Source organism: Myotis nattereri (genome assembly GCF_964212035.1).
Source record: "Myotis nattereri genome assembly, chromosome: 1".
Lineage (NCBI taxonomy): Eukaryota > Metazoa > Chordata > Mammalia > Chiroptera > Vespertilionidae > Myotis > Myotis nattereri.
In genome coordinates this window covers 199,379,459-199,396,542 of record NC_138075.1, presented here as the reverse complement: position 1 = coordinate 199,396,542, position 17,084 = coordinate 199,379,459, and the positions used below count along the sequence as shown (strand labels likewise).

Below are 17,084 nucleotides of genomic sequence, written 5' to 3'. Positions count from 1 at the left end.
CTATATAATAAAAGGATAATATGCAAATTGATCGAACGGCAGAATGACTAGTCGCTATGATGTGCACTGACCACCGGGGGCAGATGCTCGACACAGAAACTGCCCCCTGGTGGTCAGTGTGCTCCCACAGGGGGAGTACCGCTCAGCCAGAAGCCCAGAAGCCGGGCTGGCAAGTGCAGTGGCAGTGGTGGGAGCCTCTCCCTCCTCTGCGGCTGCACTAAGGATGTCTGACTGATGGGGAGCGGGCCTAAGCCGTCAGTTGGACATCTCCTGAGGGTTCCCAGACTGTGCGAGGGCTCAGGACAGTCTGAGGGACACCCTCTGCCCCCGAGTGCATGAATTTCATGCACCGGGCCTCAGTGATGTTGTAAAGATCCAAAAGGCCCTTGCCAGAAAAAAAGGTTCCCCACCCCTGCAGTAGGGCTAAGCTTTTCTCAGAGCCCCTGATGTCTTTAGGTTGTTTTCCTTTTTTTTTTAATTTCCTTTTTTGTGGTAACTGGTTTTTTCAGAGAAAAAATTCCAGTATTCTAATTAGAGGATTTACACTTGGGTGATTGGAATGTTGTCAGTTCCTGAACCTTTGGGATCCTGCCATGAAAATTATCATTGCTTTGTCACTGATTTAGGATTCAGTTTTCTTTGGTCTGCTAAATCAGTTACTATTTTTTCATCTGCTTTCAAAGTCCTAAATTTTATTGCTCTCCCAATCTTTTTGTTGTAACAAAATTATGATAATTAAGTTATGTGGTTACTTCCTTCCCCATCCTTTCCCTCCCTTCTTTCCTTCCTTCCTTCCTTTTTTGACATTATTATAGGTGTCTCTCATTTTTCCTCCCTTTACCCACCTTCATCCAACCTCTGCTCCTCCCTTCCCTCCTGGCTGTTGCCATACTGTTGTTTGTGTGCATGTGCTATGCCAGCTATGGTGAACCTTTTGAGCTTGGCGGGTCAGCATTTTGAAAAACCCTAACTTAACTCTGGTGCCGTGTCACATATAGAAATTTTTTGATATTTTCAACCATAGTAAAACAAAGATTTATATTTTTGATATTTATTTTATATATTTAAATGCCATTTAACAAAGAAAAATCAACCAAAAAAATGAGTTCGCGTGCCACCTCTGACACGCGTGTCATAGGTTCGCCATCACTGTGCTATGCATAAATGTTCTTTGGCTAATCTCTTCACCTCGTTTATCCAGTCCCCTCCATTCTCCTTCCCTCTGCTCCCCTCCCCTCTGATTGCTGTCAGTCTGTTTCATGTATCCATGCCTCTGACTCTATCTTGTTCATCGGTTTATTAGATTCCACAAATACACAGATGGTATTTGTCTTTCTGTTGGCTTATTTTGCTTAGTATAATAATCTCCAGGTCCATCCATGCCATTGAAAAAGGTAAGACTTCCTTCTTTTTGCAGCCATGTAGTATTCCACTGTGTAAATTTACCACAACTTTTTTAATCCATTCCCCTGTTGATGGGCATTTGGGCACTTTCCAGAACTTGACTATTTTAAATAATGCTGCTATGAACATAGAGATGCATATATTCTTTCTAACTGGTATTTCAGTATTCTTAGGATATATTCCCAGAAGTGGTATCACTGGGTCAAAAGGTAGTTTCATTTTTAATTTTTTAAGGAAACTATACTGTTTTCTACAGTGGCTGCACCAGTCTGCCTTCCTACCAACAATGTATGAGGGTTCCCTTTTCTCTCCATTCTTGACAGCACTTGTTGTTTGTTGATTTATGATGATAGCCATTTTGACATGTATGAGGTGATAGGTTATTGTGGTTTTAATTTGCATTTTTCTGATAATTAGTGACATTGAACAGTTCTTTTATATACTTATTTCCATCTGTATGGAGAAGTATCTATTCAGGTCCTTTGCCTATTTTTAATCGGATTGTTTATCTTCCCGGTGTTGAGTTTTTTAAGTTCTTTGAATATTTTAGAAATTAACCCCTAATCAGATGTTGCATTGCCGTTTTATTCTTTATACCAGTGTTCCTCTATCTTTTTCTTAAAGCAGACCCTTTCACATTTCTTGCAATGCTGGTTTGGTGGTCATAAACTTATTTATTAGTCTTTTTATGTCTGGGAAGCTCTTTATTTTAAATTTTAAATGATAGCTTTTTGGATAGAGTGGTCTTGGATGCAGGTCTTTTTTTTTTCATTACTTTGAATACTTCATGCTAATCTCGTCTGGCCTGATGTGTTTCTGTTGAGAAATCAGCTGCCAGCCTTATGGGAACTCGCTTGTAGATATTTAACTATCACTCTTATTGCCTTTAAGATTCTCTCTTTGTCTTTAACCTTTGCCATTTTAATTATGATATGTCTTGGTGTGGGTCTCTTTGGGTTCATCTTGATTAGGACTCTGTGTGTTTCCTGAACTTGTGTGACTTTTTGCCTCACCAAGGTAGGGAAGTTTATTGTCATTATTTCTTCAAACATGTTCTCTATCCCTTGCTCACTTTCTTCTCTTTCTGGCTCCCTTATGATGCTGATGTTTTTACATTTCATGTTGTCCTAAAGTGCCCTTAAACTATCCTCATTGTGATTAATTATTTTTCTTTTTTCTGCTGTTTTGAGTGTTTGTTTTCTACCTTGTCTTCTAAATTGCTGATTCAATCCTCTGCTTCATCCAACCTACTTTATTCCTTTCAGTGTAGTCTTTTTTTTTTGGCCACTTGGGTGTCATTTTGGGAAAATACTTAGTTCTTTTGCCCAGTTTTTAATCATATTTTTTAAAATCCTCACCTGAGGACATGCTTAGAGAGAAGAGGGGTGGAGAGAAAGAGAGGACATCAGTTACCTTCCATACATACCCCGACCGGGGATCCAACCTGCAATCCAGGTATGTTCCATGATCGGGAATCTTTTTGGGCAGAGGATGATGCTCAACCATTCCAGCTGGGCCCTTGCAGTGTATTCTTGATGTCATTCTTCATTTCCGACTGGTTAGTTTTTATGGTTTGTATGTTATTTTTCATGTGTTGTGGTTTTCACTAAGTTTTTTGAGCATACTTATTACCATTACTTTAAGCTCTGTATCTGATAAATTACTTGCTCCATTTAATTTACCTTTTTTTTTTTTTTGAGATTTCTTCTGTTCTTTCAGTTGGGGCCTGTTTCTTTGTCTCCCCATTTGACTCTCTTTTTGTGTTTGTTCCTATGTACTAGATAGAACCACTGTGACTCCCCATCTTCATGATGTGGCCTTACGTAGTAGGTGCCCTTTGGGACCCAGTGGTGCAGTCTCCTTGATCTCCTGAGCTGTGTGCTCTAGGAATGTCCCTTGTGTGTGTTATGTGGGCCCTGCTTTTGTTATTGGGTTTTGATTGCTGTTGGCCCATTCATTGTTGGGATCTTTCCTCAGGCTGCCTGACTATGAGGCTGAACCCCAGCCACAGCATGCAAACTGCCGTAGAGTTGTAGTTTCTTGGTGGTTTCTTCTGCCAGTCTTTCATTATAAGTCTCCTCTTCAGATAGTCTTTAGTTGGTAATTCAAGATGATTGCTTCCCTGATTAGTTTTATTTCTAGTTTGGTTCTGAGTGGAGGTGTGAGTGAGATCCACCTACTCTGTTGCCATCTTGAAACTTTCTATGTCAGTGATGGTGAATCTATGACATGCGTGTCAGGTGACATGCGAACTCATGTTTTTGGTTGATTTTTCTTTGTTAAATGGCACTTAAATATATAAAATAAATATCAAAAATATAAATATTTGTTTTACTATGGTTGCAAATATCAAAAAGTTTTTATATGTCACACGGCAGCAGAGTTAAGTTAGGGTTTTTCAAAATGCTGACATGCCGAGCTCAAAAGGTTTGCCATCACTGTTCTATGTGCTTTTCTACTTTTCTTTTTTTCACCTTAACATTATCCTATACTAATAAAAGAGAAAAATGGTAATTGGCGTACGACCGATACCTTTTTCATTGGCTAATCAGTGAGATATGCAAATTAACTGCCAACTAAGATTGGCAGTTAACCGCCAAAAAAGATGGTGGCTAATTTGCATATTGCAGGCAGGATGGTACAGCGCCATCAGAGAGCGGGTTGGGGGTGTGAGTGCCAGCAGTCACCCGAGACCTGATCCCGCTGGTAGACCTGGACGCGATCCGGTGAGGCGGCTGCGGCGTCCACCCGCACTCACGCCGCCAACCCGCGAGAGCGGGTAGGGGGCGTGAGTGCCAGCGGTCGCCCGGGACCCGATCCGGCCGGCAAACCCGGACGTGAGCCGGCGGGGCGGCTGCGGTGTGAGTGCCGGTGCTCGCCCGGGACCCAATCCCGCAGGCCTGCGGGGCGGCTGCAGCAGTCGCCCGGGACCCGATCCGGCCGGCAAACCCGGACGCGAGCTGGCGGGGCAGCTGCGGCATCCGCCTGCACTCACCCGGGACCCGATCATGCGGGCCTGCGGGGCGGCTGCAGCAGTCGCCCGGGACCCGATCACGCGGGGCCGGCGGGGTGGCTGCAGCGTCCGCCCGCACTCACGCCGCCAACCCGGGAGAGTGGGTTGGGGGCGTGAGTGCCAGCGGTCGCCTGGGACCCGATCCGGCCGGCAAACCGGGACGCGAGCCGGCGGGGCGGCTGCGGCGTCTGCCTGCACTCATGCTCTCAACCCGGGAGAGCGGGTTGGGGGTGTGAGTGCCGGTGGTCGCCCGGGACCGATCACACGGGCCAGCAGGGCGACTCACCCCCAACCCGCTCTCCCGCCCAGCAGGGGACCCTCATTTCCCCCCATCACTGGTTCTGCCCCCAGCCCAGGCCTGAGGGCTCCCAGTATGTGAGAGGGGGCAGGTTGGGCTGAGGGACACTCCCCCCCCCCCCACACACACACCCAGTGCACGAATTTCGTGCACCGGGCCCCTAGTATGGTCAATATTTGCGTAGGTTAGTAAAGTTTTTATATAAATAATACTTTAAATAGTTTCATAATCCATTATTTTGGGATTTTGATACTATCTATAATAATAAAAGTATAATATGCTAATTAGACCAGATAGCCGAATCACCTTCCCACGTCATTCCAGACATCCTTCTGGAAAAAGCTGCAGTGGTGGGGACCAAGGCAGAGGTAGTTAGGGGTGATGAGGCAGGCAATGGCGGTTAGGGGCAATCAGGCAGGCAGGCAGGCAGAGGTGGTTAGGGGCGGTCAGGTTGGCAGGCCAGTGGTCCCACATTGTGAGAGGGATGTCCAACTGCCAGTTTAGGACATCCTACAAGGGGTCCCGGATTGTGAGAGGGTGCAGGCTGGGCTGAGGGCCCCCCCCACCACCATGTACGGATTTTGTGCACCGGGCCTCTAGTTTTGTTTATAATGTCAAACTTTTATAAAAAATGCTACGTAGGGCAGGTGAAGGAAATTTCACAAAATAATTTAAATTTTGGAACAGTGGTAGCATAATTTAGGTAAATATTCAGCTTCTCAGGGTTACAGACTTCAGTCAACTTTTGTTTGTACATGTAAGCTCTGACATGAATTTGTTTTTAGAAAATCACCCATGGTGTCTTACAGTCATTTAGTAAAAAATTAGATCATGTGAAAAAATAGTAGGTTCTGATTAAACAAATTTTGAGTGAGCATAATCCTGAGTGCAATCCTAAAGATAAACAAGCAGATAATGATAATGGAAGTAGATTAGCAAGGTTGCCAAAATGGTGGTTTTCAGAATTGTTTAATATAAGGAATATACTATGAAGAAATTAAAAAGAAAAGAAAACTGAAGAAACACAAGCAATTTTTACATGTTTAAAAATGTATCTGTCTTGCTGCTACATTTTCTTACTGTTCTTTTACTTATGCTCTTTTTTTTTTTTCCTTTCCTCTTCTGCTTTTCCAACCCTTCCTCCTCCCCCATCCCAATTTTTAATTGAGCATTGACTGTGCAAGGAAGTCTCTCAGGTTGGGTGCTGAGGGGAGGTGAACATTTTAGACATACTTAGATTCTGTATCTTAGAGTTTATCTGACTTCATGGATAATTTAGGTGTTAATTAGGTAATGCCAAAAATTAGTTATAACCTCTGTGTCCTATTAAAAACTTGGGAGAACTGACATTTCAGCAGAATCCCAAATTAGTCAAATGACATATAATATATTAAGCACTTACTGCATGACAGGCACTGTTTTTCCGTAGTTGGGATATAGATTAGATAATGATACTAATGAGAAATTCTTTATAGAAAATACAAAATGATAATAGGATAGAGATTATTTAGGAATGATTAGAGAAGGCCACAACAAGAAGACATTTGAACGATAGTTGCATGATTAGAGATATCCATGAGACAAACTGGGGAGAGAATATTCCAAGTAAAAGGAATATCTAGTGCAAAAGTTGTTACAAAGAGGAATAAGGTAAAAAAAATTTTAACACATTGTTTGCGGGTAGTTTTTATCGTGCGCTAACAGGTGGCGCGGGCCATTTTTGCTAATTTTTTCGCAAATGGCAACGTTCAGTAAAATTACGGTAACTTCAGTTTACATATTTATACGTTACCCGCATTCTACCGCTAGTCTATAAAAAAGTATTAATACGTGTCCCACGCTCTACTACACTGGTAGAACATATAAATATGTAAAACGTATAAATACGCTTCCCGCATACATTGTGTTAAAGGCCATTATGAGTAGGCATAATAAAGATAAGTTGGGGAGGAATAGAGGAAAATAAGGTCGGAGAGGTTTGCAAATCCATACCATGTAAATCCTTGCAGGCCATTATAAGAAGTTTAGCTTTTACTCTTTTTTTTTTTTTTTTAAATATATTTTATCGATCTTTCACAGAGAGGAAGGGAGAGAGACAGAGCCAGAAACATCAATGAGAGAGAAACATCGATCAGCCGCCTCCTGCACATCTCCCACTGGGGACGTGCCCACAACCCAGGCACATGCCCTTGACCGGAATCGAACCTAGGACCCTTCAGTCCACAGGCCGACGCTCTATCCACTGAGCCAAACCGGTTTCGGCTAGCTTTTACTCTTTTTGCATTGGAAAACTATTAGAAAATTTTGAACAGGGAGAGACATGAATTCATTTATACTTTAATAAGATTGCTTTGACTGTATATAGAGGGTGGAATTTAGACAGTTGAGACCAAAGCAGAAATACAAGTTAATTTAGTAGAATGGTTGAGATGTGTCAGTGGGTTTGACCTGGCTTTTAGGAGTGGACATAATGATAAATGCTTGAGTTTGATATCCTATCTAATAATAGACATTGTAATTAACCGTACCTCCGACATGCTTCCCATTGGCTAATCAGGGCGATATGCAAATTAACTGCCAACCAAGATGGCAGCCGGCAGCCAGGCAGCTGAAGCGAACTGGAGGCTTGCTTGCTCCAGTGAAGGAGGAAGCCAAGGTTCCCCGCTTGCTGCTGCCGGCCTCTGAGCTTGCACTCTAAGAAACAGTGTTGCAATTATAGAAGCAAAACAATCTCCAGAAACCTGCTTTCAGCCAGCCGGGTTTCAGCCAGCAGGACCGCAACAGTGTTTCAATTATAGAATCCAAACAAACCCAGATCCCTGCTTTCAGCAGCTGAGGTCTCAGAGCTGGAGCCGAGCCTCAGAGCTAAAGCCGGCTCTCAGTTCCAGTGACAGCCATAGAAGGTAAATAAATCCCAGAATGAAAAAAAGAAGAGGTTGGGAGCTTCAGTCGCCCGCCAGCCTGAAAACGGCCTTCAGCCCCTCACCCAGACTGGCCAGACACCCCAGTGGGGACTCCCACCCTGAAGCAACAAGATGGCGGCTAATTTGCATACTGAAGGCGGGCAGCAGTGGGCAAGGCTGTCCGCGGTCTGGGACCTGGATCCGTGACCCTGCTGGGCGTGGGGCAGCGCAGGAGGCTGTCGGCTGTCCCGGGACCTGGATCTGTGACCCTGCCAGGCGGGGGGCAGCACTTGAGGCTGTCCCTGGTCCCGGGACCCGGATCTGTGACCCTTCCCGACGGGGCGGCAGCTCGCACAGGGGCAGATCAGTTGGGGTTGGGCAGGGCAGGACTCCTGGCTTCCGCCCAGCCCCAGTCACTCTGGGCAGGTGAGCAGTGCAGAGAGCCTCTGGACAGGGGAGGCAGGCAGGCGGAGGGCGGCCTGTACTCCCCACATGGCAGTGGTGACAGCTGTGAGCGCGCCAAGCGGAGCCTGCAGGCTGAACTGAAGTAGCACCTGCAGGCCATCAGCTCCCAGGAGTGGCTGCGTAAGATCCGCCTCCTGGCCCAGAAAGTGCAGGATTGCAGGGACAGCCACCGTGGTGGGCCAGACTGACGTCCTCCTGGCTGCACCACGGGGGTTTGCGGATCTGCAAAGCCAGAGGCCTCCGGTGTGCACATCCTCCCCTGGCGTGCGAACATCCCCCAGCACACTGTCACCCTCCCACACCTGCAACAGTTGCAAACCAAGGCCTGCACAAGTTCCCCCCACCTCTCCACCGCACTTCCATCAACCCGGCATGCCTAACACCCCCACAGGATGTGCACACATCCTCTCTGATGGGCTCATGTCCTTTGGAGAGTGTCTGGATGTTCTGGGTGCTGAGGGTGGGTGCCTGTGAGATGACAGAGGGCGGAGTGGTGATGCCCTGTTCCCACGGAGGCCAGTGCAACTATGAGATCACCTCTGGGGGGTTAATGCAGGTGCTGAGGCAGGAGCAGGTGCAGACAGACACACCTGGTGGGCACGGGCGGCCCTCGCTGAGGTGCCTTCGGTCAGCGTTCAAGATCAAGAACCCAGAGGTGGAGAGGAATTCCGTCCTCTCAGTGAAACAGTGGGATATTCGGGGTGACTGTAGAGGAGGAATGTGCACTTTGGGTGCCAGCACCCATGAGTGAAGGCTGCCCTGACTGAGCCTCACTTGCTTGGGACCTAGTGCACTCCTGCTGGGCAGCGGGTGACAGGACGTGCTTTTCCAAATTAATGAGAGAAAACGTTGATTCTCCTGCTGCCCACGAAGGTGGAAAGTGAAGTGGGGAGATGTGGGGAGTGAGCAAGGTTCCCTGTCTGGGGGTTCCAAATCTGCTGTTGGTTTCTTTCACTGCTGACTAGAGATATACAAGGTGTCCCCCCAAAATGTATTCACACTTTGAATACCTACTAATTCCAATGGTTTTAAGCATAAGAAAGAAACAACAGTGGAGCTGTTATCTGTTAAAAGTGTGGGCACAAACAGGTAGTTGGCCATTCCCTGAGGGGTCTCAGACTGGAGAGGGTGAAGGCCAGACTGAGGGGCCCTTCCCCACACCCCCACCCCAGTGTACGAATTTCGTGTACCGGGCTACTAGTATATTATAAAGGTAAAGTTAACATTGGATGTACATATGTATTGGATAATTGCGAGTTTTTTTTGTTTTGTTTTGTTTTGTGTTTTTGTCTTGAGCAACTCAGTAGATGATGGTGCCATTTACTTGAGTGATAAAGACTTAGGATCAGATTGGAGGATAGTGGGAAATCAGTAGTTTTGTTTTGACCATGTTAAGTTTTGAGATATTCATCAGACATGGAAGAAGTTGGATATAAATTACTGGAGCTCAGGGGAACAGTTGAGACCATGTGTCTGATATTCCGTGGAAGAATATTGCACTTCTTTTTTATGTTCTCATAGCATCTTTTATCTCATCGTTTTTTTATAGCATTTATTGTATTGCTCTCATTGTTTTTATGTCTATTTTTTCCCACATTCTGGAGTTTTGTTGTATTTCTCCACATGGTCTCAGCTTCTGGTACAAATATTATTTAGTAAATGTTTGATGAATGAGTCATATTTAGTTCCCATCACTACATTCTGTCAATTTTACCTGTCAAACATCTATCAAATCCATTTTTTTCTGATCCTCATCATTCCTCATTAGGGTCAGTGCCTTTTAAATGGATGTTTTTCTTTTAAGCAGTGGAACTCTTTTTTTTTTTCAAATAAAATGCCAATGTAAAACCCTAATTATATGGGGGCACCAATTAGGGATTGGGTTCAGAAGTATTAATAAGAGATCCAACTCTAATGGCTCAAATATAGAAGTAAAGGTTTCTTTTTCTCACAATGATTAGTTGAGAGTTAGATGTTTTCTGGATTTGAATCAGTGGTTTGACTGATTCAGGCTAGGTTTCTGAGATTCTTTTGGCCTTTGCCTCATGGGGAAAGGAGAGAGATGCTAAATTTAGTCTGAACAAGGGCACTAGAATACAAATAGGCACAAATTATGGTGTGATGATATTCAGGTGTAGGGCAACGTGAACTTATTTTGTTTAAATATAAATTAATTACCATTTTAAGATAGGAAGGTGAGTATAAAAACAGTGCATAAAGGAGATTCATTTTACCATTGTAAAGGAGAACAACTGGTTCATACTCAAAGGATCTGATAGGAACAGAAAAGATGGACAAATCTGGGAGAAGTTACGGAATAAGTACATTGAAAAGATGTAATAAGGAGACAGATGACTAACTTCCAGCTTTCCAGTGTATAGATCTGGCAGGATATTGATAATGGTGGGAAAATGTGAGGAGTGGTTAGAACTGCAGGAGTAGATCATTAATAGTTGTATTATAGCAAATCACAGTCTGAATAAAAAATGATTAGAATGGCTAAAATGGCCACTGGTGGCTTTCTTAGCTAAAGGGTAGTGAATATAGAAGGGAAATATTGTTCAGACCCTTTCTTGAACTCTGAAACATGGAGTGGTAACCATGGACTTAAAAGTGGTAATTTAAGGGAATTAATGAAAGTCCTAAAGAGCTATATTTTATTGGACTTTTAAGTGGCATTAATGTGAAATTTTTAATTGTTGGGAATACTTTATTCCCATAATCTATCTTTGGTGTCTTTCACCTAATATTATTATAAAATAGGTAAATTTTATTAAATATCCAGCAATAAAACATTATTTTTATTTAATTTCAAATCATATGTCACAAATTTATTTGGACACCTTCATTGTATTATTTTTGACTATTTCATTTCATTAAACAAGCTAATAACTTTTTTTGTTTTTAAGGTACAGCAGGGAAGAACTGGAAATTCAGAAAAGGAAGCAGCACTTCCATCTACAAAAGCTGAGTTTACTTCTCCTCCTTCTTTGTTCAAGAGTGGACTCCCACCAAGCAGGTTAGTAAGATTATTATAACTCAGTTTATTGAAGGCATTGGTATCTTCTCCTTGTATTATGCTATCTATACTAATAAAAGGGTAATATGCTAATTAGACCGGACATCTTCCAGACGTCCTTCCGGACAAAGCCACAGTGGTGGGGGCCGAGGCAGAGGTAGTTAGGGGCGATCAGGCCAGCAGGGGAGAGCAGTTAGGGGGTGATCATGCCGGCAGGGGAGAGCAGTTAGGGGATGATCATGCCGGCAGGCAGAGATGGTTAGGGGCAATCAGGCCAGCAGGGGAGCAGTTAGGGGGCGATCAAGCCAGCAGGCAGAGGTGGTTAGGTGCAATCAGGCTGGCAGGCAGAGGCAGTTAGGGGTGATTAGGCCAGCCGGCAGGTTGGCAAGTGGTTAGGAGTCAGCGGTCCCGGCCTAAACTGGCAGTTGGACATCCCCCAAGGTTCCCAGATTGGAGAGGGTGCAGGCTGGGCTGAGGGACCCCCAAGCCCCCATGCACGAATTCCAGTCGCGTGAAATTACACAAGAACTGGGACCTCTCCCCCCCCCACGCCATGGGATCGCTCCGAGTCCTGGAGTGCCGCCCTGATGCCCCGCCTCCAGGCCGCGCGCAGCAGCTGCCGGGCCCCACTCTTGCGGTGCGCATGCGAGGCTGTGGAAACACTGGCAGAAGTCACGTAAAGCGGCCGTTGGGACCCCACGGCATGCATGTGAAGAGCCGTGGAAACCCCGGCGGAAGCTGGACGGAGCAGCCTCCAGCCCTGCCCCATGCTGCCCCGCTCGCACTGTGCACGCCGCCATCTTGTGACGGCGTTATGGTGTGATGGTTAATTTGCATGTTACCACTTTATTATATAGGATTATTGGACTACCTTAAATCCAGATCTACTCTCCTAAAGGCATTTTACTGATTTTTAGTAACAGATTTTAGAAATTCCAGTCTGGGAGATGCTTCATATTAAAAACATGTTCTTTTCTTTCCTTGGTTTGTTGTGATAATATCTAACTTTTAAGTTCCTCAAGATATCAGTTGTAAGAGGTAAATATGCTGGAAGGTGTCCTTTTAATTTAAACATGATAAATAGCTAGCCTATTAGCAGGAAAATAGTGAAGGATTAGATAAGACTAAGGAAGTTCGATGTTAGCAGTTTAATGTGTTAGATTTAACACATTACAAAACTTGACTTAAATCAGTCATTTCTTTGAGCCTGAAAATTAGTTAATAACCCTACTATTACTAGTTCTTAGCCAGATCATTTACCTTTTGTGTTACTTGTTTATATTTATTGTATACAGTTCTCTGTTTTGTTATTCTGCAATTATGAATTGCTGTGAGATTATATTTTATAATATACAAATGTAGGAAGAGACCTTATGTAGTTTAGCCCTGAAATAGTTTCTTGAAACTTTTAGCTAAAATTAAATGTCACAAAGCCATTGGAATTTGACTATCTCTTCTCATCTTAATTACTGGTGATAGGCATTTCCAAATATGATTATTTAAACTAAATGCAGTTTCATAAAATGTTTGGCTAAGAACTTATGATCCAGAGAAATATTGATTCTTTTAATATGTGGTATTCTTTTGCTTTTGTTTTTCATATTTTAAAAGAAATCAGTTTTCATTCATTGAATTTATGGTATTCTACAGTGTAGAGTGATGTTAAGAGCTTAGACTCTAGAGCCCAAACTTTAAATTCTGGCTTTGTTGATTTACTAGCTGTGTGTCCTTGGGCATATCTCCTAATCTTGTTCTTTCATTTTCTGATCCATAAAACATAGTAATAATACTTCTCTTACAGGATAGTTATGTATATTAAATGGATTAATTTTTGTAAAGTGTTTTAGAATAGTGGTACATCCATACATAGTAAATAAATACTCTATGGATGTAAATACGCTATTATTATAATTAAACTAAACTATTTAAAAATCAATAGCAGTTTTTCTCTACTTTGCGTACCTCTCCCTCCTCCCCCCCCCCCTTTTTTTAAACTTGGGCTAGATTATGTAGAGCATTATAAGGGCTTTGGTTTTCCTATAAGTGAAATGAATGGGGTGTTGCCAGCAGATTTTGAGCAGAGGAATGGAATAATCTCCTTTAGGTTTTTAAAGTCTCAACTGCTATATTAAGATCAGACTACAGATATATTAAGGGCAGAAACTGGGAGGCTGGTTAGACAGTTACAATGATTATGTAGGCAAGGGATAATGGTACTTGGACCAATGTAATAATGGTGCAGATGATGAGAAATAGCCAGATATTGGATACATTTCTAGAGGTATACCAGTAAAAGATCATGTGCATCTTTTATATTGAGATCGAAATGACTACAGGAGGGGAGATTTTGCAGGGAGAAGACTGAAAGTTCAGTTTAGGACAGTGGTCAGCAAACTCAGTAGTCAACAGAGCCAAATATCAATAGTACAACAACTGAAATTTCTTTTGAGAGCCAAATTTTTTAAACTTAAACTATATAGGTAGGTACATTGTTATTAACTTAATTAGGGTACTCCTAAGGCTTAAGAAAAGCCACACTCAAGGGGTCAAAGAGCCGCATGTGGCTCGCGAGCCGCAGTTTGCCGACCACTGGTTTAGGACATAGTAAAATTGAGATGCCTATTAGATGTATAAGTGGAGAATTTATGTAGCAAGTACATAATATGGATCTGGAGTAGAGATGAAAGGTATTGGCTGGAGATACAAATTTGGAAGTGAGCAGTGTTTAAGTAATACGAGATGAAACTGAATCAGATTTCAGAAGAGGTAAATATTGATAGAGAAGTGGTAAGAGGGTAGGGCTTTGAGGCACTCTGAGGTCAGAAAAATAAGGATGAGCCAGAAAGAGGGAGACCAACAGAGAAGAATGATTACTGAAGTTGGAAGCAAACCCAGTGTATATCTTGAAAAGGGTCCATTTCAAAGTAGGAGGAGTGATTACATCAAATACTTATTGACTAAGAAGAAGAATACTGAGATGACTTTTGGATTTTAAAATGTAGTGGTCATTACTTATCCTTCCCAGAATCATTTTCAGTAGTTTAAGGTGAAGATTTGGGGAAGAAAAAGAAAAAGATTTTTTTGGATTCAAGAGAGAATGGGAAGAGAGGAATTAGAGTGAGAAAATAGGGATAATTTTTTAAGGATTTTTATTTTTTTTTTTGAGAGGAGGGCATTATCTGGAGGGCAATGTGGCGTCAGCAGAAAGCTTTTTTTCTAATGAAAGAAATTACAACATGTTTGTACACTTAGAAGAATGAGTTACTAGAGAATGGACAGTTGTTAGAGCAGTGACCTTAAGGTCAGAGAGGATGGGATGTAGTATGCAAGTGGAGAGATTATCCTTAAGAAGGAGCATGGACAATTCACTTACAATAACAGAAGGGATAGTAGGATATGATGAAGGCACTGTGTAGATAATGGTGATGGGAACAACGGAAAATTCTCTTGTTATTGCTTCAGTGTTTTGTCAGCAGCAGAGATACAGGCTTATCTGGTAAAAATTGAGGATTTGTGGAAGGAGTGTTCAATGTTTGAGAAGAGAGGAGGAAGTCTGAAGTAGTCATTTGGAGGTGAATAAACTAGGGAAAGGAGTAGGATTTCTAGGCAGTATCTATAGGAAAATGTGGAGTCAAGAGAGTACTTTTATTTCAAGATGGGAGAAATTACAGCATTACATATGCTGATAGGAATGAGTTAGTAAAGTGAAAAATTGATGACATGGGGGGAAGAGATAACATTCCCAGCTTTTCTTGAGGCTAATGACCATGGGTTTAAAATAAGTCATTTTGCTCTGCTGTGTTTCTTTTGCCCTTGTTAGGTATTCATGTGTTTATGAAGAGTAGCTACTGTTGGATTTTACAGAGGTTGAGATTATATCAGGGGATAGGCAGGGACAAGGAAGGTGAGAGTATACTTGAGGGAGGGAGTGTCTTGATGGACCATGGATCTAAGGCGAGATGGGAGACAGTGGTGGGTAAGGGATGGTATAAAGAAAATGAAGAAATGATAGAAAAATTAGCACTTTTACTAAAAAGAATGGATAATTACCAACACAATCTATAGAAACATACCTAACATGTTACTTTTGGATGTAAAGAATAGTACCCATTTTTAATTAGGAAAGTTTGTTTTCTGGATTCTTCTGCTCAAAAGGATACTTTTCAGTGATTGTGAAGTATTCCCCTAAGTAAAAATATTTGTTTTTTTATTTCTATTTTTTATTTTTAGGGAAATTAGACATCTTTGAAGTAATAAAATTTTATTGACTGTAGGGAGAAGACAGTAATGCCATTTAATACATAATGCAACCAAAAATTTTGGTAATTATCTCTATGGAAGTTCTTTCCTTTTTGATTTAGGATTTAGTCTAGGATCACTTACTAGCTTTTTTATCTCTTTTTTTATCTCTTTTTTCTTCTTTAATCTGGGGCAGCATCTCAGACATTCTTTGTATTTGTTAACATTGATTGTGAAGAGTGCATTCCAATTGTTTTGATGTTTCCTTGTTACTAGATTCAGGTTTTGGTTTTTGGCAGGAATATTATGTAAGTGATGTTTTGTCCTCACCACATCATCCTGAAGGTACCTGATGTCACTTTGTCCCATTAATAGTGACTAGAGGCCTGATGCACAAAATCCGTGAACGGGAGCAGGGAGAGGTCCCCCAGCCCAGCCTGCACCCTCTCCAATCTGGGACCCCTTGGGGGATTGGGCCTAAACCAGCAGTCGGACATCCCTCTCACAATCCTGGACCACTGACTCCTATTCGCTCGCCTGCCTGCCTGGTCGCCCTAACTGCCCCCTCCCTGCTGGCCTGTTCGCTCCTAACTGCCCCCCACCCCTGCGCCATCCTGGTTGCCTCTAACTGCCCCTCCCACTGGCCTGGTCACCCCCAACTGCCCCCCTGCCAACCTAGTTGCCCCTCATTGCCCCCCCCTACCCCCCGCCAACCTAATTGCCCCCAACTGTCCTCCCCACCCCCCTCTGCCGGTCTGGTCACCCCTATCTGCCCCCCCCCCACAGGCCTGGTCACCCCCAACTGCCCCCCCCTGCTGGCCTGGTTTCCCCCAACTGCCCCCCCTGCCAGCCTGGTTGCCCCTCATGGCCCCCCTGCCCCACGCAGCCTGCTGTTCAGTCATTTGGTTGTCCCTCACTAACCCTCCTGCTGGCCTGGTCACCCCACGCAGCCTGCTGTTCAGTCATTTGGTCGTCCCTCACTAACCCTCCTGCTGGCCTGGTCGCTCCACGCAGCCTGCTTGTTCACTCGTTTGTTGTCCCTCACTAACCTCCCTGCTGGCCTGGTCGAAGGCACCAATCTTGTGAGGGCGTGAGAGTTAATTTGCATATTACCGCTTTATTATATAGGATGATAACTTTATTAACTTATTTGTGGTGGTGTCCTTTGAATTTCTGCACCCTTAGTTTTCTCTGTGTATTTAATAAGTAATCTGAGGAGATCACGTGAATATATCCTGTTTCTCTTTGAAGTTTCCAAGAATTTTACTATCCATTGATCATTTTTGCTTTCTAAATTATTAATGTAATGGCTCAAAATAGTGATTATCTAACTCTGTTATTTCTCTTATATCTTTTTTTTTAAAAATATATTTTATTGATTTTTTACAGAGAGGAAGGGAGAGAGATAGAGAGTTAGAAACATCGATGAGAGAGAAACATCGATCAGCTGCCTCCTGCACATCTCCTACCGGGGATATGCCCGCAACCCAGGTACATGCCCTTGACCGGAATCGAACCTGGGACCTTTCAGTCCGCAGGCCGACGCTCTATCTACTGAGCCAAACCGGTTTCGGCTTCTCTTATATCTTATATCTCCCACACTTATATTTATCAGTCAAACGTATTTTTATTTTATGCATGAGAGAGCATGTATGTGGCTTTTTTGTATGTGTGGTATATAAACTACATATATGATTCATACATACTGTAATTGATACTGAAATTGTTTCAGATTTGGTCCAT

The 17,084-nt window shown here is 43.1% G+C and overlaps 1 protein-coding gene across 11 annotated transcripts in view; it reads left to right on the top strand.

The window, feature by feature from the left end:
• FIP1L1 (factor interacting with PAPOLA and CPSF1) overlaps positions 1-17,084 on the top strand; it is a 96,085-nt gene that overhangs the window by 19,122 nt on the left and 59,879 nt on the right. For 8 of the 11 annotated variants that reach the window (XM_081088659.1, XM_081088654.1, XM_081088655.1 and 5 more), the window contains one exon: positions 10,993-11,102. In XM_081088659.1, coding sequence (XP_080944785.1) covers positions 10,993-11,102 — 110 coding nt within the window. The remainder of the gene's footprint in view (positions 1-10,992; positions 11,103-17,084) is intronic. The other 3 variants (XM_081088660.1, XM_081088657.1, XM_081088652.1) reach the window with 1 other exon arrangement.